Source organism: Aphelocoma coerulescens, chromosome 12 (genome assembly GCF_041296385.1).
Source record: "Aphelocoma coerulescens isolate FSJ_1873_10779 chromosome 12, UR_Acoe_1.0, whole genome shotgun sequence".
NCBI lineage: Eukaryota > Metazoa > Chordata > Aves > Passeriformes > Corvidae > Aphelocoma > Aphelocoma coerulescens.
This window is the reverse complement of record NC_091026.1, coordinates 10,444,820-10,467,171: the sequence shown is the minus strand read 5'-3', so window position 1 is coordinate 10,467,171 and position 22,352 is coordinate 10,444,820. Positions and strand designations below refer to the sequence as shown.

At 41.6% G+C, this 22,352-nt stretch overlaps 1 protein-coding gene across 4 annotated transcripts in view; it reads right to left on the bottom strand.

The window, feature by feature from the left end:
- CHCHD6 (coiled-coil-helix-coiled-coil-helix domain containing 6) overlaps positions 1-22,352 on the bottom strand; it is a 110,248-nt gene that overhangs the window by 58,464 nt on the left and 29,432 nt on the right. For 2 of the 4 annotated variants that reach the window (XR_011154879.1, XM_069028411.1), the window contains exons 5-6: positions 20,012-20,032; positions 14,553-14,636 (exon numbers count right to left, since the gene is read on the bottom strand). The exons of 1 other annotated variant lie outside the window; for it this stretch is intronic. Coding sequence is in view for 1 of the 3 variants with exons in the window: in XM_069028411.1 (XP_068884512.1) it covers positions 14,553-14,636; positions 20,012-20,032 (105 nt within the window). In the remaining 2 variants the exon portion in view is untranslated. The remainder of the gene's footprint in view (positions 1-14,552; positions 14,637-20,011; positions 20,033-22,352) is intronic. One more of the 4 variants, XR_011154880.1, reaches the window with a different exon arrangement.

Genomic DNA, 22,352 nt, shown 5'->3' with positions numbered 1-22,352 from the left:
ATGTCTGCAATATTATCCCGAGTTGAAAGCAAAATATTAATTCTGTAGCATATCTAGAAAGCTTCTCAAAGATAAAATCCCACAAAACACCTATCTCCACAAAGCTTGAGGAAGGCAGGGCTGGGGAGAAGGAACATGGCTGCCTTTATCCTGTGGATAACAAACTAGGTACAAAAAGGTTAAGCTACAGTCTCTAAAGCACACAGTGACTCAAATAAAAATACGCATCCCAGGACTTCCCAGAACCAGGGTCCTACACTGAGATACTCCATCCAAGTGAAAATGGGTTTACAGACCCAGACTGTGATCCCATACCAGAATCAGACTGTCTCAATGAAGGCACCCTGGGAAGAGTCTAATTAAAACAGGTACCCCACAGCAAAATGGTATTAGGGACTTCCAAAAGCTCCAAGTGCCTCCCTGGAAACATTTAGAAAAGTCTCATGTTATCTCCAAGTCAAAAAGACAACCAGCAAAAAAGAAATTATTACTACAGAAGCAATTAAAAGGGGAAGAAGGAGAAAAGAGAAAGAAACACTGTTTATATGATGTTGCTTTAAAGCACACTCATCTGAAAGACTATAAACAAAGCATTGCCAATTCTTTAAACAAACTCTGGAAAGTAAAAGCAGCTTCAAAGAGAAAGGCCATAAAATGCCAGCAGGTAACTCAGGCTTTCTGACAAGGACAGCAACAGCATTGTGAAAGGCCCAGACTAACACCAAAACTGCTGTAGGGGAGTATCACCCTGCTCTCCTCCTAGCTGGAAGTTTAGCTAAGGTGAGGAATTCACAGTAAATGCCCAAATCAATTATACCTGACAAGTGCAGGTAAACAGGCTTCCCAGGCATTGATTAAACATCAAGAGTTTTCAGCACCTGCTTCAGAGAAGTCCTGCACTGGCTGACCTGTGCAGATAACGTGGTGCCCATGGCATTAAGGTTACAGCACCACCTGCCAAATCCCAGCACCTGCGCTGGGCAGCTGCACAACTCATCCTGCAGGGGTACCTGGGTCCTACCAGCAGATCCACCATACAACCAGGATGAACTCCGAGATCACAGGATGCTGCCTCAAACAACCGGGCATTGTCCATGAGAGCGACAGGAATGCAGAGAATCCATGCTAAGGGAAAGGGAGAAGAGAGGAAGAAGGAAATTGCCAGAATATCAGGAGTGCTAAGAAATGCAGGTGAAATTTTCACTCAAAGGCTGACCAGTACTTTCAAGGGGAAATAAAGAAGAAAAAACCCCACTAAACAAAATTGGCAGCCATCAAGTACTTGTCATACAATAAAAAAGATACGAAGCACATTCCCCTGTCAGGCCTGTCACAAGAGCTTATTTTGGGAAGGAAGGAAGGAACATTTTAACTAAGGTTTAATGCCGTCATGCCAAAGCTGGTATTTGACAGAGCCTCCAACAAAACTCCCACCACCTCGGACAGTCATACTGCAGCTAAAACTCCCATCTTTCTGTGCTGAGAATATCCCTAAGTCCCATTTATAAACTGCAGCAGCTGGTCCAGTTAACAGTTCCCGTCCCAGTTAAAAGAAAAAGCTATGTTAAATTCATGACCCCATCCTTTTATACAACAGGTAGCTAAGGAATGAAATACACTGGGTTCCCAGAGAAAGGCAGAATAGAGGAACCCAAGGCAAGGATGTGCAAGAGAACAGGAGAATACTGAAGAAAATGCATCGTATCCATATACTTGCATGGGTAAAAAAACTGCAAGGAAGAGAGCCACTATAAGAAACAAACAAAAAACCGCTGAAAAACAGAAGTAAGCCAAAGCCTGGAAGTTCCACCTCCTCACAGGGTTTTTCCTCTACCCCCAACTACAAATTATTCTCCATGTGCAGTTTCCAGTAAATCAAGCTTTGCTAAATAACCCCGACATGTGCAGGGCTGAGAACCAGCCAACAAGCAATGATGAGATGTCCCTGGAATGATTAAGGAAAACGCAGACATCTCTCAGGTTACAAGGAAGCCTGTTGTACTCTCCCCTTGGTGCATATGCAATGCTGCAAGCACTGTTCTGAAACCTCTGATATTCAAAGGCTCATTTGGTTGACAAGGAGCCTGTGGATTCGTGGACAGATTGTCACACAAACTGTCAGGTTTTTAGAGAGACTATCAGACCTCTCTTTGCCTACGTTATGGAGCACATCAAAGACACAGAAGATGAACCAGACGCAGACTGCACAGATCTGACAGAATGGTGGGTGTACATATTCAGAATACTGTACTGCTGGGGGGGGGGGGGGGGAAGAGGCTTAATGTGAATAATCAGGGGCTGAAAGTTCCAGAAATGTGACAGTTTTTGGCAGCGATTCCCATCTTTGCATTTATTTATCGAAGGGAGAAAAACTGCCATACTAGAGGCAAACTAGAGAGAGGAAGAAAAATTGTATCAGCAGCAATTTATTTTGCCACTGTACTTTTTCTTTATTACTATTACTCCCAGAGCATTTTCTGAAGATATTTGTATTTTCAGTCAAGGTTCTCTCACTGTGCTTGCAGGCTCTCTTCCCATTTTATCCAGTAGGAGAGGCTGGTTTAATGATTACAGCCAAAAAGACCGCTAGGACTTCACAGGTCACTGTACACGGTTAATGACACAGACAAATCTGCACTTCCAGAAGTGCCTGCTGGCTCACGGCTCTGTCTGGAGATGCTCAGGAGCTCATTATTCAAAACTTCAAGCTCAACTTATGGGTAATCAGCACATCTGAAGAAATACACCATACCTGGACAACCAAAAAGTGAAGAGACAATAGCTATTATAGAAAATACTAACCTTAAGCATTAAGGTCTCACTTTTAAAACGGGGACAATGTTCACTTATCTTCCAATGAGGTAGAAATCTCAGTTAATGAATACCTGGAAAAAGTTCCCAGCTCCACAGCTCAAAAATAGTATTACAAAGGATAACTTTATGTCATTCTCCTTTATTAGGGATTGTTTGACAAATATTATAAAGCAACAGTATTTTACAGATGGCAGAAAAAGTTATTAAGCTATTTCTACAAAGAAATATTGATTATTATTTAAAAAGGAAAATAAAATATTAAACAAAACATTGACAACAAGAAAAAGAAAACTGATTAACAGATTCCTTTGGCCTGCCTTTACAATACCACTGTCACATAACCTCTAGTTCTCCCTGCAAGGCATCAGTTATTCCAGAGAAAGGAATACTAGTATCTTTTTATACGTATTTTGCTATTCAAAAGATTGAAATTCTCCATACAGCAAACAGAAAATAAATACAGTGTTTATCCTAAGATAAAAATAAACCACAAGGAGGACAAAGGAGAAAGGATGGCAGAAGGGATAAGAAAGAAATCAGAAAATATTTGTAAGCAATTTCCTTTCCATCATTTGACAGGCTCATTCTCTCTGCTTTTAGCAATCTTCTCTTTCACCTGTTTTTTAATGCAGCTGTTCTGCCTCCTTTAAAGAAGCATTGAAGAGATGCCTCTGCAGCTGGCAAAGAGGGAAGGCTCCAAAGAGAAGCCCAGAAGGACCACAGACCTCCAATCAACGGCGAGAGGCATTTTCACAGTGGGGCTATTGAAATATTAACATGAAAATCAAACACCCACAGAGAGCAGGGGCAGCCACACAACTCCTTCATTCCTGTACTCTGGCAGGGACCGCTCCGGACACAACCCTGGGGCAGGATGTCACCCGTGGCCTTACACAGCTTTCAGTCACCACCAGCTTAGTTATGGTACTTTCATTACAGAATCCAGGCAGAGGAAAGGTAGCAAGGCAGGTCTCACTTTTAACCCATTAACCAAAAATAGGAATAATTAGTTATTACCATTAAACCTGAAAAATCTCACAACGCCTTGCTGCCAAGGCTTTTCAGGAACATAAATGGAGGAATGTCACATGCATGGTGTACCACACACCCATAGACACAAGCTAAATCTACTCAGAATTCAATCTCTAAACACAGCCTCTGACAGTAAAGAGTATTGCATGCAAGCAACAACAGATCTTGAACTTGGCACTAAATGCAGAGGAAATAAAGGTAGGCTTAAAGTTCCAGGAGAAACATTTTGGTATAAGCATCCTTATTATCAGGGGTTTGTTGCTGTAGCTGATAAACTTTGTAACAAAAAGAGGCTTGGGAAACACGGTTTGTTCTAACTGGATATTTTTTTTCAGGCTCATGAAAAAAAAGTATCAGTATTTCACCTATATCTGGACAAGACCAAGCAAAAGATTCAAGCCCTTCAACTGGGGACAGCCTGAGCTCAGACAACAGGAACACAAAGAAGGGACAGAACTATGCTTTTGCTGGGCAACAACAGGAGGGAATAAAAGCAAACACCACAAACACTTCAGACCTGGAGCTAAATCCCTCTCTCCACAGAACAAATGAACACACAAACTTAAAACCCAGCACTGTCCTGTTTTCAGCCGGCAAGGACAAATGCTGTGTTCCTCCCTGGGATGCTCTGTGCCTCTCACAGAACAGCTAGGATACAGACAGCTAGGACACTATTATGGGGGATTTTTTTTTGTTCTTCCTGCAACAAACCCATGTCTCTTAACTGAAGGAAGAGTTATCTCAGTGCCACACGAATGAGTGATTAGCCATCAGGCAGTAATGGCTTTTTGCTGCTGTGAACGGAAGCTGCATCTCAACAAATGACCTAAAGGTGAAAGGTCTCATACACTACATTTAATTCCCTAAACAGCCAAAGGAAATGCTGTGGTATACATAACTATTATGAAAAATGAGGTTAAAAAAATGCATATACATGCTCAGACAGGCACACAATACAGCATTTTTACATGCCCATATGAGTCATCTTCTCTGATCAAGAACCACAGTCCAGCCAGTTCAAAGCCTGCTGCATGTCAGGGCAAATTAGATGATTTCTGTGTACTGTCCAGTACATCATGAGACAACCCTGGGGGAAAAAAAATCCACAATCCAGGCACTCCTCAATTGACCCAGGCGTGCGAGCTCAAAGTAACCTTGCAGCTTGAAATTACGAAAGAAGGAATTTGGCTCCTGTTCAGAAGAATGGGGAGGGAGAAGAAAGGAGAAGGAATTAAGCTGGTTTTCTTATTAAAAGACTTGAAATGCAATAACTGGGAAGGAAAAGCTAGCTCTTCTCATAAAATAACCTAGTTATCACAAGTCTTCTCAAACCAGAGGCTTAGAGCTTTATCTCGGCTGCCACATTTTCTTCTCCCATCTCTTGCTCCTCTGTGGCCTCTTGGAGACGGGCACAGATTCAGCAGCCTCTCGGTGTGTCCTGGCTCTGTGGCCATTCCTCACTGTTGCTGTCCTCTGTGCAGGGCAACATCTTTTACCTGCTGGCCACTCCACTGCTGAACACCTGCCAGGACAACCTCTTCTCCACATTCTACTCCCAGACAGTTCTACTGCATATGAGATGCATGTTTACTATTTTTAACAAAAACAAAACAAAATTTTGCCATTATTTCCTGTTTACTTACAATGGGGCTAAAATGCAAATGGGTAAGCCAGGAAATCTTCATTTGAGCAAAGGTGTTTAACAGCAAACTGTGACTGGGATCATCCTTGGGGCAGCAGAATGTATAGGCAAACCACCAATTAACCCCAAAACCAACCAAACAAAAACCCACCCCTCATCATCACAGGATTAGATTCTGTGACAGGCAAAGCAAGTTTGCCGTGGCTGAAGACCTCACTGCAAGCCTGATGGTACACATCTATTTAAAAACATTGAACATGTTATTTACAAGCTACTTCTGAGTCACCCTGGTCTCGGGGGAACGTGCATTATATGTTCAAGAAATTGGAGTAGCTCTTTTATTTATGTTTCTTTAAAATGACTGGCAGATGGGGAAAAAACCTTCAGAGAAGTGGCCCCAGGCTGTCATGAAACATGTATTTAACACACCCACAGTAAACTACTAAACACTTCAGAAGGTACAGCCGCTGTAAACATGGAGTAGTTCCTTTTTAAAGTCTGATCTTTGGACTACTTAATTCAGCACAAATTTGAGATGTTCTGGGGAGTCAATTTATAGAGTAATTATTAGCCATATTTTTCCATTAACATGATGACAGCATATTCTGTAAGGGCAGAGACATAATTTTAAGGACCTTTTCAAAACAAACCCTGGTCTTGGCTTTATTTTTAAGTCACAATAGTAATGTATTTTTCCTGCCACATGTAGAAGGACCACTGTGAGCTGAAATAGAAATCTCAGACTCCCCAAAGTCAGGCTCTTATGCAAGTGAATTCCACACACAGGGCAGTTTAGTCTACCTGAACCAATTTCCAAGACTAAGTCTAAATCTGGAATATCCCAAGAGAAGCACAAGCTTCAATCATTGAAATCCCAGCAGACACACAGACTCCAGCCTAAGGTCTGGAACACATTTAATCAATTCACTGTGCTAACTCTCTACAGTTTCATAAAATAGCCAATACTGCAATAACAGGGCCAGAAATTAATTGTACACTGGTTGGTGAATTACACAGAAGTAACAGGCAGCACTGGTATTTATTGCAGCTGGGTGATGTAGTTGCTGTTGAGGTACAACTGCACCTCAGTAAAAACAGGTGAGAGACGGTTCCTGTGTGCACACCTGGGTGGGTGGGTGTGTGTGAGTGCTGCTTTCCATTAGAAAAGCAGCACTGGTTTCACTGGTAACAGTGTTATCTATATAAATACACACATTTATAAATACCAATCCTGCTTAAAAACAAGCATGTAAACAAAGAGGGAGGAAATCAGAAATTTAAATTATTAGGCAATGAGAAAATGAATGAAATTAGGGGAAAATTGGGTTGAATAAAAAATGCTGAGGAAGGGTATCATAAATATTAGATAATGGGGAAAGCTCTCAGAAGTAAGACAAAAGAACCTCTTGTTTTGCTCTTTTTAGACTAGACTTGACAAATGCTCCAGTGTTGAGTTCTAACAAAGAGACAAGATCACATTCTAGGTCTTTTTGTTCTGCCTTTAACAAGTCTTCATAGTGATACACTGATGAGACCAGATACCAGATTGTTATCTAAATTCAGCTGCTAAATTCAGTGTTAAGACACTAAGTTCAAACCACACATTGCCACATTTATTTCACAAGTTGAGCCTGAGGATGGATTCCTCCAAGATGAAACAGCCCATAAGCATCATTCTCTCCCTCTGCAAAGGTACTCTTAAATGCCAGAGAAACAAAATCCCTGTAAGGCTCTGACAGTTCACCCTTCAGCACACAGACTGCAAACGCATCTCCACACTAATCGTGCAGGCTGAGGAGGAAGCAAACACTTAGCTGCTGTTTGCATAGAGGCTGCTTGTAATTTGATGTAATGTACTGTACACCAGTCAACACATATTGAAGAGAGAACGTACACACTGCAGAGAAGGCAGAGAGGCTGTGCTGACATCTAACACGTTTTAGTTACCCTATTATAGATGTTCTTTGAGTTCATCAAATTACCAATCAATTTATCTGATCTCTAAAAGCTGTGTACTGAGGTATATTAACTACTGAGCTTCACAAGCTTTCAGCAAAAAAGCCATTAAATGGGTGAATTGGGCACAAGGTACTTGAAGTCAGTGTGTTGGCCAACAGCAACAAGGAAGGAACCTCTCCCTGCGGACGAGGAGACTATGCGGAGCATAAGCCTCCTCTAGGTGCTGTTCAGCCCTAATGGATACCCACAGAAAGCAGAAATCAGGGATGCTGCCCTCCCTCCTCCTCCCCCAGCATGACATTTAATGTCTGAGAAAAACTGCAAAGGAGGAGAGGATGGGAGGTTGGAACCGGTTCAGATGATGATTTCAGGTTTGTTCCCTTTTCAGTTTGTTCCCGTTCAGAAATTTAATTCACACATAGGACAGGATCTACAATTCTCTAAACATCAAAGGCTGTGCCCTGGGAGACTGATAGAGACACTGCCACCTCAGAGCAGCGTCCACACAGCCCCAGACAGGCAACCTGAGCGACTGGAAGCGATCTGAATGATTAGGATGGATCTTGTCAGCCTATTTCAGAAACTACACTGGGGATTATTCTTGTATTCAGAAGATTAAATCAACAGTTTGATGAACTGGGTGCTTTGCTGTACTGCTCTACTGGCCTGAGAGGCAAACTGCTTTTTTGGATTATAGATGTTGTAGGTTCAAAGAAAGCACTGGCGGTTTTGTGAGAGGAAGGGCTTGCAGGAAGGGCTGGGGATGAATAGAGAACTCAACAAATCAGATAAGAAAAGAAATTGAAATTGTGAAGATATTGTAAGGTTCAATTATGGAGATGGGGACAAGAAATTCTTCTGAAAGGGAAACACATTTTTTGAGACCAGAACTTCATTTCACACTAGCTGTTCTTCCTCCAGGTACCCACAGCACTGGATGGAGCAATAAGCTGATGGCTGGCAAGACTGTGACTGGAGGCAAACAAAGCAGCCCTTACACACATGGCAATAGCTCACACACAGCCCCAGGACATTACAGGAGAAAGCAAATGGTGTCAGTGGCACCTGCCAGGACATATCAATCCATTTATCAAAGGGCACTGAATCTTTAACTCCTACTGAGAGGGCAGAGGGTTGGTTGAAGGTAACACCTGAACACAGCTTGCTTTTTCAAAGGTAGGTGAGTGACCCCTAGGGCTCATGGATACAGACAAGCCTGGCATCCCAGCTCAAGGAATGGATTTCTCATCCCCTTCGATAGAAATCCCCTGCTACCTCTGCCAGGTGATACCAGTTTGTGCAGTCCCATGGAGTCTGCTTTAAACTGATGATGAAGATCCAACATGAATGTATTGTTCTAGGAGGCTTTTTTTTCCCACACTTCTATCACTTTTTCTCTGCAGAAATTTTTATTGAGACAAGTTACCAGCCATAAACCAGAAATGACAGTGGACTTGCATGTAAGGGTGACCTTGGCACACCAAAGTGGGAGACAGCTCCAAGAAGAAGGATCAAGGCCAATAAGAATAACAAACAAAAATAACTTTGCCTCCCATTCTTTACACATCCTAAATGCTTTACAAACATGCATTAAATGGGAAGAACAAGGGCAAAAAGAGATTAATTTAAACAAACCAAACAAAATGAATGCCAGGTACAAAATTACAAGATTTGTGAAGCCAAGCAGAGAAAAAGGTGCAGTCGACCTTATTAATAAAAAAGGTATGTATTCAACGCATTCCTTTCCCACTTGCACAAATACTTTACAGCTTATGAATACCTCTTGTGCTACTTACTGCTCTGAAAAACTACAAGCAGAAAAACGTTGCATATTAATGCACCCACTGCTCACAGCAGTCCACAGCCGCCTAACAGGAGATAACATGGGAGCCAGAGCTTAAGAAAATCCAAACAAAGAAGAGGCATCATCTACAGCAAGGAGTTTCACTTTATCTTCCAAGATTACCTTCAGCCTTTCTCTGCTGTTTTACACTACTCCAAAGAGCTGCCCGTGTTTTTGTTGTAGTGTAGCACTGCCCTTAGCTTTTGTCAGGGTAAACTCAGCAAGAGGCCAAATAGCAAAAGGAGTCAAACAAATATTTACTTGGGAGAAGGTATACAACTAATATGCTAAGTGAAATGTCCTGGCATCTGAAGGGTCCCAGGAGAGACTGCATTTCTTTCTTACAATACTTTTTAAAGAATGTTTCTACCACTTGGAGAAAGCAGGACAAAGCATACACAGAATCCCTAATAAAAATCCCAGTTTTGAGCAGTATATATATTAACTATTTACAACAAGCTCCCTCCATCTCCCTCCCTGCTTCTCAGTAACAAATAAATGCATGAAAAAATATCATCTTGAGATTCTCAAATTGAGTGTTTCTAAGGTTCTCCCTATAGATTATTAGGTCTAACTCTTATTCTTTCTACCCAGAGAAACACTACAGTACAAAACCTCGTTCAAAACAGTTGAGAGAAGATACATATTTTATGAAACAATTCAAATTACATGGATGAGATGTAAAGTTACTCTAACAAGTCAGAGTTAGAAGTTTAACCACTTATAACAAATTAGTCAGGTCTCATTACTGGATTACTTATTGGAGATTAGACAGTCACATTGGAAACACAGGTGTGGAATGGAATGTCTGTATCACCAGCTCCAACCCTGCAATCACACACAGTCATATAAGAAACAGCTCAAAGGAGCTTTTCCCTCTAATTTTTCTGATTACCAAAATATTTCAGGCACTCCAAAACAAAAACATACAAGTGACCCAGGAGACAGAAACACACAACTACAACAAACTGTCAGGGCTACAGTGAGGAAGACGAACAGTTTTACCAGTGTAATGATCCTCTACAAGGAATTTGTTCAATAAAACTTGATTTTAAAAAAATCCCTAAGAAGTGTGCACCACACTGCAGGCAGAACAAAGCCTACCATCCCTTCCCACACACACAACCCCTGACAAACTGATAATGAAGGGTGCAGTGGGAAGAATATTCGCAGCAGCTAATCCCAGCATTGGTATAATCCCAGTGCACCCACTGTACGTATTCAAGTCTGCACTCAGAACAGCAGAATGCTGCCAGTGGCAGCAGTGTGTGGCATTTGCTCAACACAAGTCAGAAGTGCAAATCAAGTGCCAGGCACTACAAAGAAACAGAGAACCAAACAGTGATTCTGACACAGCTGCCACACATGTTCACGGTCCCCCCGCATCCCAAGCACACAGTCCTGGCTCACAGCTCTCAGAGGATTAAACACGTGAGAAGAAGTTCCAAAAATGACTAGCCAGGCTGGTCAAAGCATTTGGGGCAAGTACCCCATAACCTTGCTTTGATCACAGAATGGGGCACAGTGGGTCATCTGGTACCACCTCCCTTGTTCAAGCAGGGTCATCCCAGAGCACATGGCACAGGATTGTGTCCAGATGCTCCTTGATTGCCTCCAATGAAGGAGACTCCACAACCTCTTTTCCCATCAGTTCAGTTCTTACAGTTATCCCTGGACATTCACTTTCAGTCACAGTCAGGACCAGCATACTGAACTATATGGACCTTAGTGTGACACAGCACTGCTGCACTCATTGTCACAGTTCTTCCAGTGCTTTAGTAGAAGATGCAGGGAAAACCCCAAAAGCTGAAACACTGAAATTATTTTTTCATACATGCCCTTTCCCGTGAAAATTTTAATAAGACTGTCTGGAGAAACTGAGTTTCTCAAGATCCGTTTGAAATAAGGTACACTCATAGTTCATCTCATGCAAAACTAAAGGCAAAGCCTTTTTAGCATTTTTATAGCTTTACTGTTCCACAACACTTTGCCCTTCCATTATAAGCTATTCCATCATATAGATGGAATAACTGAGATAGATGGACTAAATAATTGTTTCAAACTCCCAAAAGAGAAACGGCTATTAGAAAATGAGCAGGTTTTTCCTTCCAATTCTGTGCTCTGTCCAGTAGATTACAGTACTCTTTCAGAGATTACAAAATAAAAGGATAATGTATTCACACAATCTGCTGCATTCAAGGGAACTACTGAGTTCAATTCTGGTCAATACCTCTCAAAGACAGAGCTGCTAGGGGGAAAGTGCCAAAAGACAAACAAGTAGAATGAGAAACCTGGAAAAAAATCATTCACACAAGCAGAGGCTTAAAAGGTAAGGACTGCTCAGCTTCATGGGAAGGTAAAAGAGGGAACAGAAGTCTGCAGATAATAAATAATGAAGAGAATTTCCTTTATCTCTTTCACATAAAGGATATTAAATGCAAAAAAATATTTGAAACTGATAACAGAGAATTTATAGAGTATATAAGATAACCTGTGGCACACACTGCCACATGATGTTGGAGGCACGGAGCTAAACAGGGCTACAGGAAAAATGCCTGAGATGCATAGAAGAACAACGGCACTAATCCAACTTTCAGTGAATAAAAATACTGAATGGAAATAAACTCTTGTGCAGCAGGGCATGTGTCTTGCTCCAACTGACAACATTTAGGAAGACTCTTCACAAAGCTGCTCTCCAGAAGTTTTCTTTGTGGCTTTGTTTTGGTGAGGTTTTTTCTTCTTCCTTCAAAGCCTTTGCAAACTGACCACTGTCAGGAAGAAACAGGACAGTCTCTGTGTTTGATTCACTGAGCAGCTCTCATGTTGTAAGGAGTATGTAACACAATTACTTTTAGCATCCTACTGGGAAGGTACTGGGTTTTTAACATCAACAGTTCAAAACATCCTTCAAAAATACGTCTCTAAGTCTCCTACTGCTGAATTCTGTTATCATGCAGAAGTGGAGACAAAACCAACCTGGGCACAGCAGGGGAGGAGAGAGGGGAATTCCTGATAGCCTGATCCTTAAAAGGAGAAATTTCAGCTTGCTAACTCCACATTGAGCCATCATATTCATTCACTCCCTGTCAAACACCTCTGAACTACCAATGACCACACTTCAAGTGACCATCCCCTCCTAAAACAGCAGAGAAAGCAAAATTCTATTTCAGAGCTCTCCCCCACCATCCCCTTACTGAGAGCTTTTTTCTAATATAGACACACATATACACAGATATATAAAAATATATCTAAGCCTGAGTTGGAAAGCTTTAGCACAGTGGAAAGAAAAATAAATAAATAAATAAATGTCAAGGTCTGCGTGTATTCCACAAATAAAAGCAGAATTATATAAAAGCAACAGCTAATAAAAAAGATTTTTCTGTGCTGCGTTTTCCATCTTTCCAACCATTATAGGAATAAAATTATCCACAGAGAAGATCAAAAACCTTTTTCAAAACTAATACAATTAAGCTTTATTACACTGTTTCAAGTACATTTCTCTCCTTGCCCTTCTAGCCCCCACCACCTCCCACTCCAATCCAGACTAACGGTTGGAGGCATTCTTCTATTTTATTACCAGCAAAATGCTAGTGTTTAAGGGTCAGAAACTAGCCAGTGTTTCAAGAGAGGAACGAAAACCTGTTCTTTTTATCTACTTGCTTTTGTACCCATAACAACTAGAAGATAGTTTCTCTGTAGCTCTGCAGTTTGAATAGGACTATGGGCAGCCCACCTTACTCCCCCGAGAAGATCCTGTGCTAAAATATCCACCACATTGTTTACAAAGGTGTCCCTGTAGCAAGGAACATGGACTTGAAAACAGAAACTACAACAAAGGATTTCAAAAAGAGGACAATGAAGGCTGGACACAAACTTCTCCCCACTCCACTGTCCATAAAGGACAGACACACAGGTTTTCCCTGTAATTTCCGCTTCATGAAACCAGATCCAGAGAGAAGAATATAATAGAAGCACTCAGCATGGGACCAAGAAATTGCAAAAATTCCCTTTGCACATGAACATATGGACAACTGTGATAATTAGAACGATAGCTGCTAGATTGTTTGCAATTTCACTGAACAATCCCCATTATCTAGAAATAGAATTTAAAATACGAATGCAACACTGAGTGGTAGTTTTAATAGTTTCTTTTTAATGAATTGTACAGATTAAAGTGTTGCAAAATTGTATCATGTGAATTTGCTCACAGGCACGTTTTACCGTTGATGGCTTAAAAAAATGCAGCATGGACAATCCTACAGTAGCAGGGAATGAAAAAAGGAATAGATATGCCAACAGCTTCCTACAGTTTCTATAATCTACAATTTTCCCATGTTCCATACTCACCATCCTGCTACACGTTGGTAGTAAAACTGATTGATTTCTCAGTCTCTTTACAACCCATCCTTTTCATTGTTTGCATTTCTTTTTAGTCACATAACACAACTACAAGTCGAATGTATGCAACTCCCTGTCAGGAGGTCTAATTGCTTCAAATTGGAGAAGATTATTCTCCACATTTATTAAAAAATAAAGACTACTTATAACATTATTTCATTTTGCCAGGAAGTGAAGAACACATTAGTTCATAAGGAACAGCATGGCTGCTCCTATTTTTATGGCATCAATTTTTAAAAACTCATCATGGTAAACAATTAAACAGAGAAGCAAATCCCACGTTCAGGGGAGAGATTCAAATCCCTAAATGGATTTTCAAAGGTCATTTCAGGCTTAAAAGATGCTTGACAGTGTCTCTTTAAATCATGTTCATTTCAAAGGCTTATCCAGCAAGAAGCAGGCAGTGTACTGCAGCACCACTCTTTGAACTGTTTGGCTCCCCAGAGAAAAATTAATAATACAACTTTAATTCATATTTATAGCAAGATTTATGTTGTGGTGGTAGATTTTTTTTATTTAGGAAAGGATTTCTAACAAAAGGAATAAAAAACAGGGCACTTGTTTTTCTTTCAATTTAGCTTTCACCTAAATCCCATGGTGAAAAAGATAATGGAGTTTGAACTACCAGAAATCTTTTTTTAAAAATCATCCAGCTAAAAAAACCTTTATCTTTCAAATGCAAGTTGCTCAAAAAATTTGTACAGCTTTTCTAGCACATAAGGGGTTGGGGGCAAATCAGATACTGGGAGCTGCCAGTTCTAGGTTGCAGCACAACACTTCTTGGTTCTCTATCATTTGGATCCACACAGATCCCTGTCCTACCCCTGCAGGGGCCAGAAATAAAGACAAAAATCTCGGCCTTACCTTCTTCTCAATGCGGGCCAACTGCTCTTTATAAAAGGCCTCCTGTCGCCTCAACTCTGCCTCCCTGCCTTGCAGCTCCACAGCCTGGGAAGGACAACAAAACAGCATCACTAGAAGAAGAAATTAAAAATAAATGTAGTGCAAGGAAAGCACATGGGACGCAGACTGGAAGGAACTAAAAAAAATGACTGCTCAGGGCTCGTGCATGGGATCCCCCTCAGTGGAACTACAAACCTTAAGAACTGCAGCTCATTTGGGTTATCCCCTGACATTTGAAACGCTCTTATTAACATCATACTTGAACTCAAAACCTTGATTTTACTACTTCTTACTAAATGAAAACATATAATCATAGAAAGGTGACACTTTGCCATTCCCTTTTTCAGAATTCCATCTTATCCATGTCTTTGTTTTTCCATGAATCATGACAGTCATTACTCAAATGTTCTTCACCTTACCTTAAAAAACCAAACCAAATCCCCTCAAATCCTCCTCTTTATAATCTCCTGCCCCTTGGAGTGTCCAAAATCTTCTAAGGATTAAATACTTCCCCTACAACAGACATACATAGGACTATCCAAGATAATTAAGTACTCTCTCCACATGCTCTCTGTGCATTCCCCATCAGCACCCTCAGAGTTCCTCTGGCTGGTGCTGCAGACTCAGAGGGGAGATGGGTGTCAGAGAATTTCTCTTCTATCTTCCAAAGTGTAAGCATGACACTTTCAAAACAGTAAATCTGGTATTCATCAGCTAAACAGTGCTCAATTAAAAAGTCTGTGTGGGTACAGCAACAGCTGTAGCCTTCTAGCTCCTTACAGCCAGCACCACTTCATTATATTCCCACTCCTAAACTGAACAAGCATTAAGAAAACATGACATTGATGGAACTGAATCAAACTTTTGAAGTTTAAAAATATCAAGCAACAACAGCAAGAAAAGATGGCACTTGTTCTTCATCCCCCATCCCACCTCAAAATCTCTGGGGCCACATAAGTTATCAGCAGGCAGAAGACCTTTCAAAACCCAGAATGATTAGCCTGCTTAACATGGACACAAATCCTGCCAGTCCATAGCATCCCAGCAGCATTGCTCTTAACTTCTAATGATGGTACAACCACAGAAAATGCTGGTCCAACGTGATTAAGCAGCTGGGACAGAAATATCCCCGTGGGCTCAGACCTGTCATTTTACGGCCAAAAGCCATTGCTAACAAGAAAAATTACATCTGAAAGCAAGTTGCTGTGCATGTCCTTCTTTCTGCTCCCCTGCTGATGGAAATACAGTGGTATAATAGGGCTTAGAAGAGATTTTAATCTAGGCAGTGAGGGTGGTTGCTAAGCAAGCAAGAAAAGGAGTATATGAAATAGGAAGGTTGTAGGGGTGTGGTGGTGGTGTGGGTTTCTTTGTTTGTTTTTAAAGAAATATTTTGGTTTCCATGTTTGCTATCCCAGAAAACAGGACCAGGATAAGGCACAAGCAGTAGAGACTCATATCTAAATCCTCTCTCTCTCAAAGGCACTTGATTAAAAGCAAAATCTCTGGCTTTGCTTTAACCTATAGCTGTTATACTACTTCCCACCTGCAAACCAGCTAGAATATGATGGGGAGAGGGATGAGAATGAGCTGCCCCATACATGCAGCCTGACAAAAGAGATATCACAGCTACAATAGGGACACTGATGGGTACTTTCTAAGTGCCAAAACGATAACCATTTTCCTGTAAGAGAACAATAGCTGTCCCTCCAAACCAATCTTCTACACAGAAAAGGACTAAGCAATTTCAAATATAATGAAACAGATGTAAGAAAGTGGGGTGGTCTGGAGGATGACCAAAGGACTCCGATTCCCCTGCAGGTTTTCTACATAACACCCATAAAATTGGACTACTCCACAAGTGACTTGTATTTCCTTAAGGAGAAAATAAATATGGAAGAGAAAGAAGAGTAAGACAGGACTGATCCCTCTGCATTATTTAGATGGAAAGTGCATCATATGATGGAAGGAGAAAAAAAAAGAGAGTAAAATAATGAATTCTTATAAACTTATGAAAGCTTCTGTTTAATCGAAATAATTATGTATCAGTGCCAGTCTCCTGGGATAGGGAATATTCTGGAAGCACAAAATCAATGCATGTAACAATACCGGTGTGCAAGAGGCTTTATTCTATTTCTGGCAAGACATGGACCACAAGCCCACACACTCACTCAACTTTTCAACCTGTGAGTTTGCCTGACCTCATTCACCAAGAAATCCAGCACACTTATCCTTACAACCCCCCTGGAGAGAACACAATCCAAATACCTAATCTCTCAAGCAGGGTGCTGAGATGCAAACACAGTAGGGGGGTGTGCTGCTCTGCACAATGACGACCCATGGACTGCCAAGCTGACCTCACTGGAGCTGGAATGCCCCCAGTGAATAATTCCTCCACACCAATACACCCTGCAGCAGACACACATTCTGTTAGTCACTTCCCCAGGGTCTTGCAAAACTGAGGTCGAAGAACCAAAACCGAATCTCCCAACTTCAGACTATGACCTCAGAGTACTCCCCATCCTTCCCCCTAAGTAATTTCTCCCATATTATCCCCCATTGTCCCACTTATCACCCATAATGTATGATGAACTAGGGGTTACAGACAAACCTTGTACTTGCAACACAAACATATTTTCAATGCCTTGCTTGTTTTCAAGAGCTGCTGCTGTTTCAGTGCATTGAAGTATGCGGAGAAACACTCTATTTGTGACAGATCTGCTTCAAAGCTGCTTTCTGTTTCCCTCTATCCCCAGCTGTTATTACTAAAAACTTTAGTACACATTATGATGATGTTTGAAGTATGAACGGTATAGCAGAGCATGTGTCATTTGAAATATTCACTGTTCCAAACTGGGTTAGGCAACCAGGGACATTTTGAATGAATATGGGATATTTATTAAGAGTTTCTCTAGTCCTGCTGGTTATTCCCTACCTGAAGTCAGAAGCCTGTGATGTCCCAGACAGAACTGGCTGCTATGGAGATGATTACAATTTCACAGGGGATTGAGATTCCAAGTACCAAACAAAGCATCAATACACTTTTCAGAAAAAGGCCTTTAGAACTAAAGAAAGAAGGAGAAGGAAAAGCATGCATGATAACACTGATTTGAAAATCAGATATCAGAAAGCTGCATTTCACTTCCACACTGCAGAACGACATTGGAGTTTGAACATACTGTGCAAGAGGTGACCAAAGCCCAGAAATGACATCTAAGATGTGTAGAACACAGATAGTGTGATGTCCAAGAAGTATGAACACAGAAACAAAACAGAGACAGGGGAAAAAAAAGCATACTCAGCTATAGAACACAGGAATGCACCCAAAACTTAGAAAGGGGGATGTGTAAAAGAACATGTATGCAATTGGCCATTGCCCTCTGTACAAAAGCTAGGTATAAGATACATTCAAGAAATGCTCAAGAATCCCCTGTGATGGTGTCAGAATTCACAAGCATTGCATTCTTACAAAAGGACAGTGAAGGAGTACTACCAACATGCAGCTACAGCTTCCATGGGCATGGATCCACGGACTGGTTGGGTGCTCTTTCAAATACTTCTTCTGCTTTATCTTTACACTTTTTCTGCAGCCCAAGGTTTTTCAGGTTAACTCCGTGCTGCTTTGAACAGTGACAAAGAGCCAGGGCAGAGTTATGTGTGATTCTCTGCCTCCTTCTCCCCCTTTATCAAGTAACCCATTTAGAAACAAACTGTGCAAGCACATTTCTAAAGCTATACATTATATACTGGCTCAGCTAAAGGATTCAAGCACTGGCCTGCTAGCTGACAGACAGGCCAAAAGAAATATTTTACACGCTCCTAATTGAGGTAATGAAATATTATTGGTTCATTCTCTATGAACAAAGCCAGACAATCTCAGCCTTGTCCTGAACTGACACCAACATGCCACACATCAGACTGTGCAACTGATCTAGAGCTCAGCTTCACTCTAACTTAACCATTCCCAAATTAGCTTTGGCTTTTCCCCCCACAAAATATCACCAGATTTTTATTATTTTTAATCACAGTCCCACCCCATCACCTAGTTAAACACGAAAACTAGGGAGGAAATCTGTTTAAAAAAAAAAAAAAAGGCCTTCTTGGCAGGGTCAGATGATAGTAAGGAATGTAGCACCCAGGAATAAAGTGCAGTGTTAGCACAGCCCACAGCTGACAGCTACCATCAGGCTGTCTCTCTCCTCAATACTGTTTGGGTTCTGCAATTTGAGAAGAGGATATGGAGAAGACTCTACTGGAGGACAAAAATCCCAAAAACTTTCTCTCTGCAAAGGGCAACTCAAGCTAGAAGGAAAGGTCCAAACCTCAGCCTATAAAGAACTTCCCAAAAGGCAAGTCACAGCATTTGGCAAGATTACTGCAAAAATATTTATCTTCTTGGCAAAGCACTTCCACCACTCACAGACAAACTAGCAAGATGATGCCTAGATAATCAGTCAGAAGCAATCCAGGGAAATAAGCTACAAGGATAAAGGAAAGGTTCTGCAGTCTATCAAATGCCTAGTTTCTACATCATCCTGTCTCTGCTGAGAAGAGTTATCAGCTTCCCTAAAAGGTAAGCAGTTACATCTCTGCAGCAGCACAGCAGAGATGTTTTGGCTGGGCACCTCAGCTTGTCACACTTCACAACCGCAAATTTTAATACCTAGTGCTTTCCCAAGTCTCTTCCAGTCCTGGTAGCAGTCCAGGTGGCAGGGGAGAAAAACAAATGCTATTAAGGACTCCAAGATGAGAAGATGGAATTGATAGCAATTCACTAAAGATCAGAGCTAACTCCAAAATTAGCTGGCTGGCATGTTCCTGGCCAAGTCTAAAGGGAATGGCAGAGCTGAAAGGGCAGCACTGAAATAGTAAGAGGCAATTTGTGTACTTCATGCCCAAGCCTGAATAGCAGAACTTTACAGGGAGGCTTGTACCAGACAAGTAGCCATGGGAGAGCCTTGACTCAGCCTCCACTGGCATCAGCAGAAATATCACCATTACCGTGGAGCTGCCTGCAATCGCTATTCCAGACACACGAGGCCTACAAAATCACTGGCTTTTTGTCCTACCTCTCATTATGTTGAAGGCAGGTGACCAGGTTCTATTTTAGAAACCAGATGCAACTCATACCCTTAAAAAGCAATACTGGTATAACCTTCATTTCCTCCTGTTTCTGCTACTCTCTTAGCCAACAATACACATCACCAGATCAAGTTTGGTTTCAGCAGCTGTAAGCTACACAAAAGGAACCAGTGAAAATCTTTATGGAGGAAATAATATGCAATTTTCTAGCTGAACACCTTTTAAAATGTAATGACAGAAAATAAAATCCTGCATCTGTGCTCAGCAATAACAATCCGTACGCGCGCAGTAACAACATGACACTTGGAATAAGCAAGATCCAGACAAAAAAGAGAGCTTACCCAGGCGTCCAAATCCACAGGCTTGGAATAAAGAGAGCGCAAGATAGAAAGGAAGGGAAAGAGCAGAAAAAGAGAACTCGGTGATTTATGGAGGCCGCCTGCTGCTGTGCAATACAGCTTTTAGGATGACAAGTTTAGAAAAGTTCCTTTAAAATCACAAGCATCTTAAGCAATGCAGTGCTGTCCCCTGTTGGGAACTGTGCTCTTAAAGCAAAACAAAAGCACATGCACCCCCTAAACCAAAACCAAAGCAAAGCCCCCACAGCCTGCTGAGGGACCCCCATCTAGGGTGGGAGCTAAGCAAAGGCAGCTGGGAAACACCCAGTTCCAGAGAGCCATGCAAGGTGCTGCACAATGTTAGAGATGCTGATACACAACAGGCACCAGTGAACATGGCAATGCTGGGCAGACTCAAAAGGAGGTGGTCAACAACTGTGCTGCTTCCAATTACATGCCAAGAACAAGTAATCATTTAAAGGGTGGTTTTGAATGCACAAGCTGACCTACATTGCAAGTCATCTTCCAAGGACAATTTCAAAGAGTGATTCCTAACAGAAAGCCAGTTGACTGATTAGATTCCCAACCAGATTCCCCTTCACAGGCAACTGAAAATCTCTTCAGGGCACAGTCCAAACCTCTGTCAAAGCCAAGGTGCCTCCACCCTCACCTTCTTTTGTCCACAAGCCTATTTAAGTGTGCAAAGAACCAGATAAAGCAGGTTGCAGTTGCCTCTTCTTCACTTGTTACTACTTTTTACTTACACAGTAACCCAGCAGCAGCAAAGCGAGTACAAGATGATAAACATTTCATGCCCATAACCACCTCCTTTTGAAGCCAAGGCATTTATGAGGCAGGCACAGCTCTCATTTGCTGTCAAGGGCTGCAAGTGTTCCCTGCCTCTCAGGGCTACCTTCAATCAGCAGCACATTGGCTAAGCAGGAACTTCAGAGTGGCTGGCCTTTTTTATTATGATTATTTATTTGAGGGGAGTTGACAGGGCACAAGGAACTTTCCTCTTGGTCATAGTTCACTGCCAGAGGGAGCAGACGGTGGAAGGTAATATTTTTATGGGATCTGCCATCATTTTAATGGCAGAGAGTGACTACTTCAGGTAACTGAGGGATGATGTGTTATCAGATATGTGTGTCGTCCATCCTCATCCTTTGCAACAGCTCAGAGGGCTGGAACCGAACATCTACATTTCAGCTGAGGGAAGCCAATTCCACCCTTTCTGCAGACAGGTTTGACACAGCAGCATCGAGTCCTTGGCCAAACAAACCAATACACAACAGGTGTTTACTGGTCATCACTGACCAATCTTGACAGAAGCCTGATTTGAATAACATTTTTCTTCCGGATGATTTTTACAGTCAGGACAGATGCACTTAGTTTTGTTCTCACATTTTAGCAATTGCAAGTCTGTCCATCCTCAGCAGATGGACAGGAAGAACACAGCACTCTTCATGGTGCCTGCTATTATTCCAGCAGGTAGGTCATGCACACCACTAACTCTTTACTGGATGTACATCTGTCATCCTTGGGTGCCTGAGCCGTGAACTGACACATTCCTGGTGGACAAACACTTGCATGACAAAATAAACACAAGGTACTTACTCAGTGGCACTGGACAGGGGCTGAGAAGAGAGAGCAAGGAGAAGGAACCAGCCCTATCGCCAATATGTGCCCCAAATGATACAATGCACAGCAGCAGAATTAGGGTTTTAGAGAATGTAACACTGTTACTAATCACAGAGCATCTCTTCTGCAGGTGCTGCCAAAGCCTCTAATTCTGTCAACCTTCAAAAGGGGGGAAAATCACTACTCCAAGAATAGGAATAGATACACTTAACTGAATGGAAGCAGGAAAATTAAAATGTGTAAACACAGTAGGACATATTGCTGCATTGGAAAAAAACCCCATACTAAATAAAATACACTAATAAAATAATACAAAAAGGAAAACTGAAGAGGGCTACTGGTTTAAGTTTTGCTAACTTCCAAGCATGTGCCAGGATCTCTTTGCAGAGCTGTATTTACCAGTTTTGATAACAAGAGACACAGCCTGGTCCATTAATATTTTCAAAGTTTAAGCAATCTGTTTAAGAAATGAGCAATACCTGGTTTCCTTGCTCCCTAAGTGAGCTTCATTTCCAACTCCCAGATGGCAGTTTATGAGTTTTATAATTCCAGCCCTAGGATACAAGTCATCTTTCAACACCCTTGGTCAATACTTCTGAACTCTTCTGCTGAAAATGGGTTTTTTCCTCTTCCAGGTAACCCACTGGACAGCAACCCCAGGAACGAGAATAAATACTGGACTTAATCGTTTGAGGTCAAAACC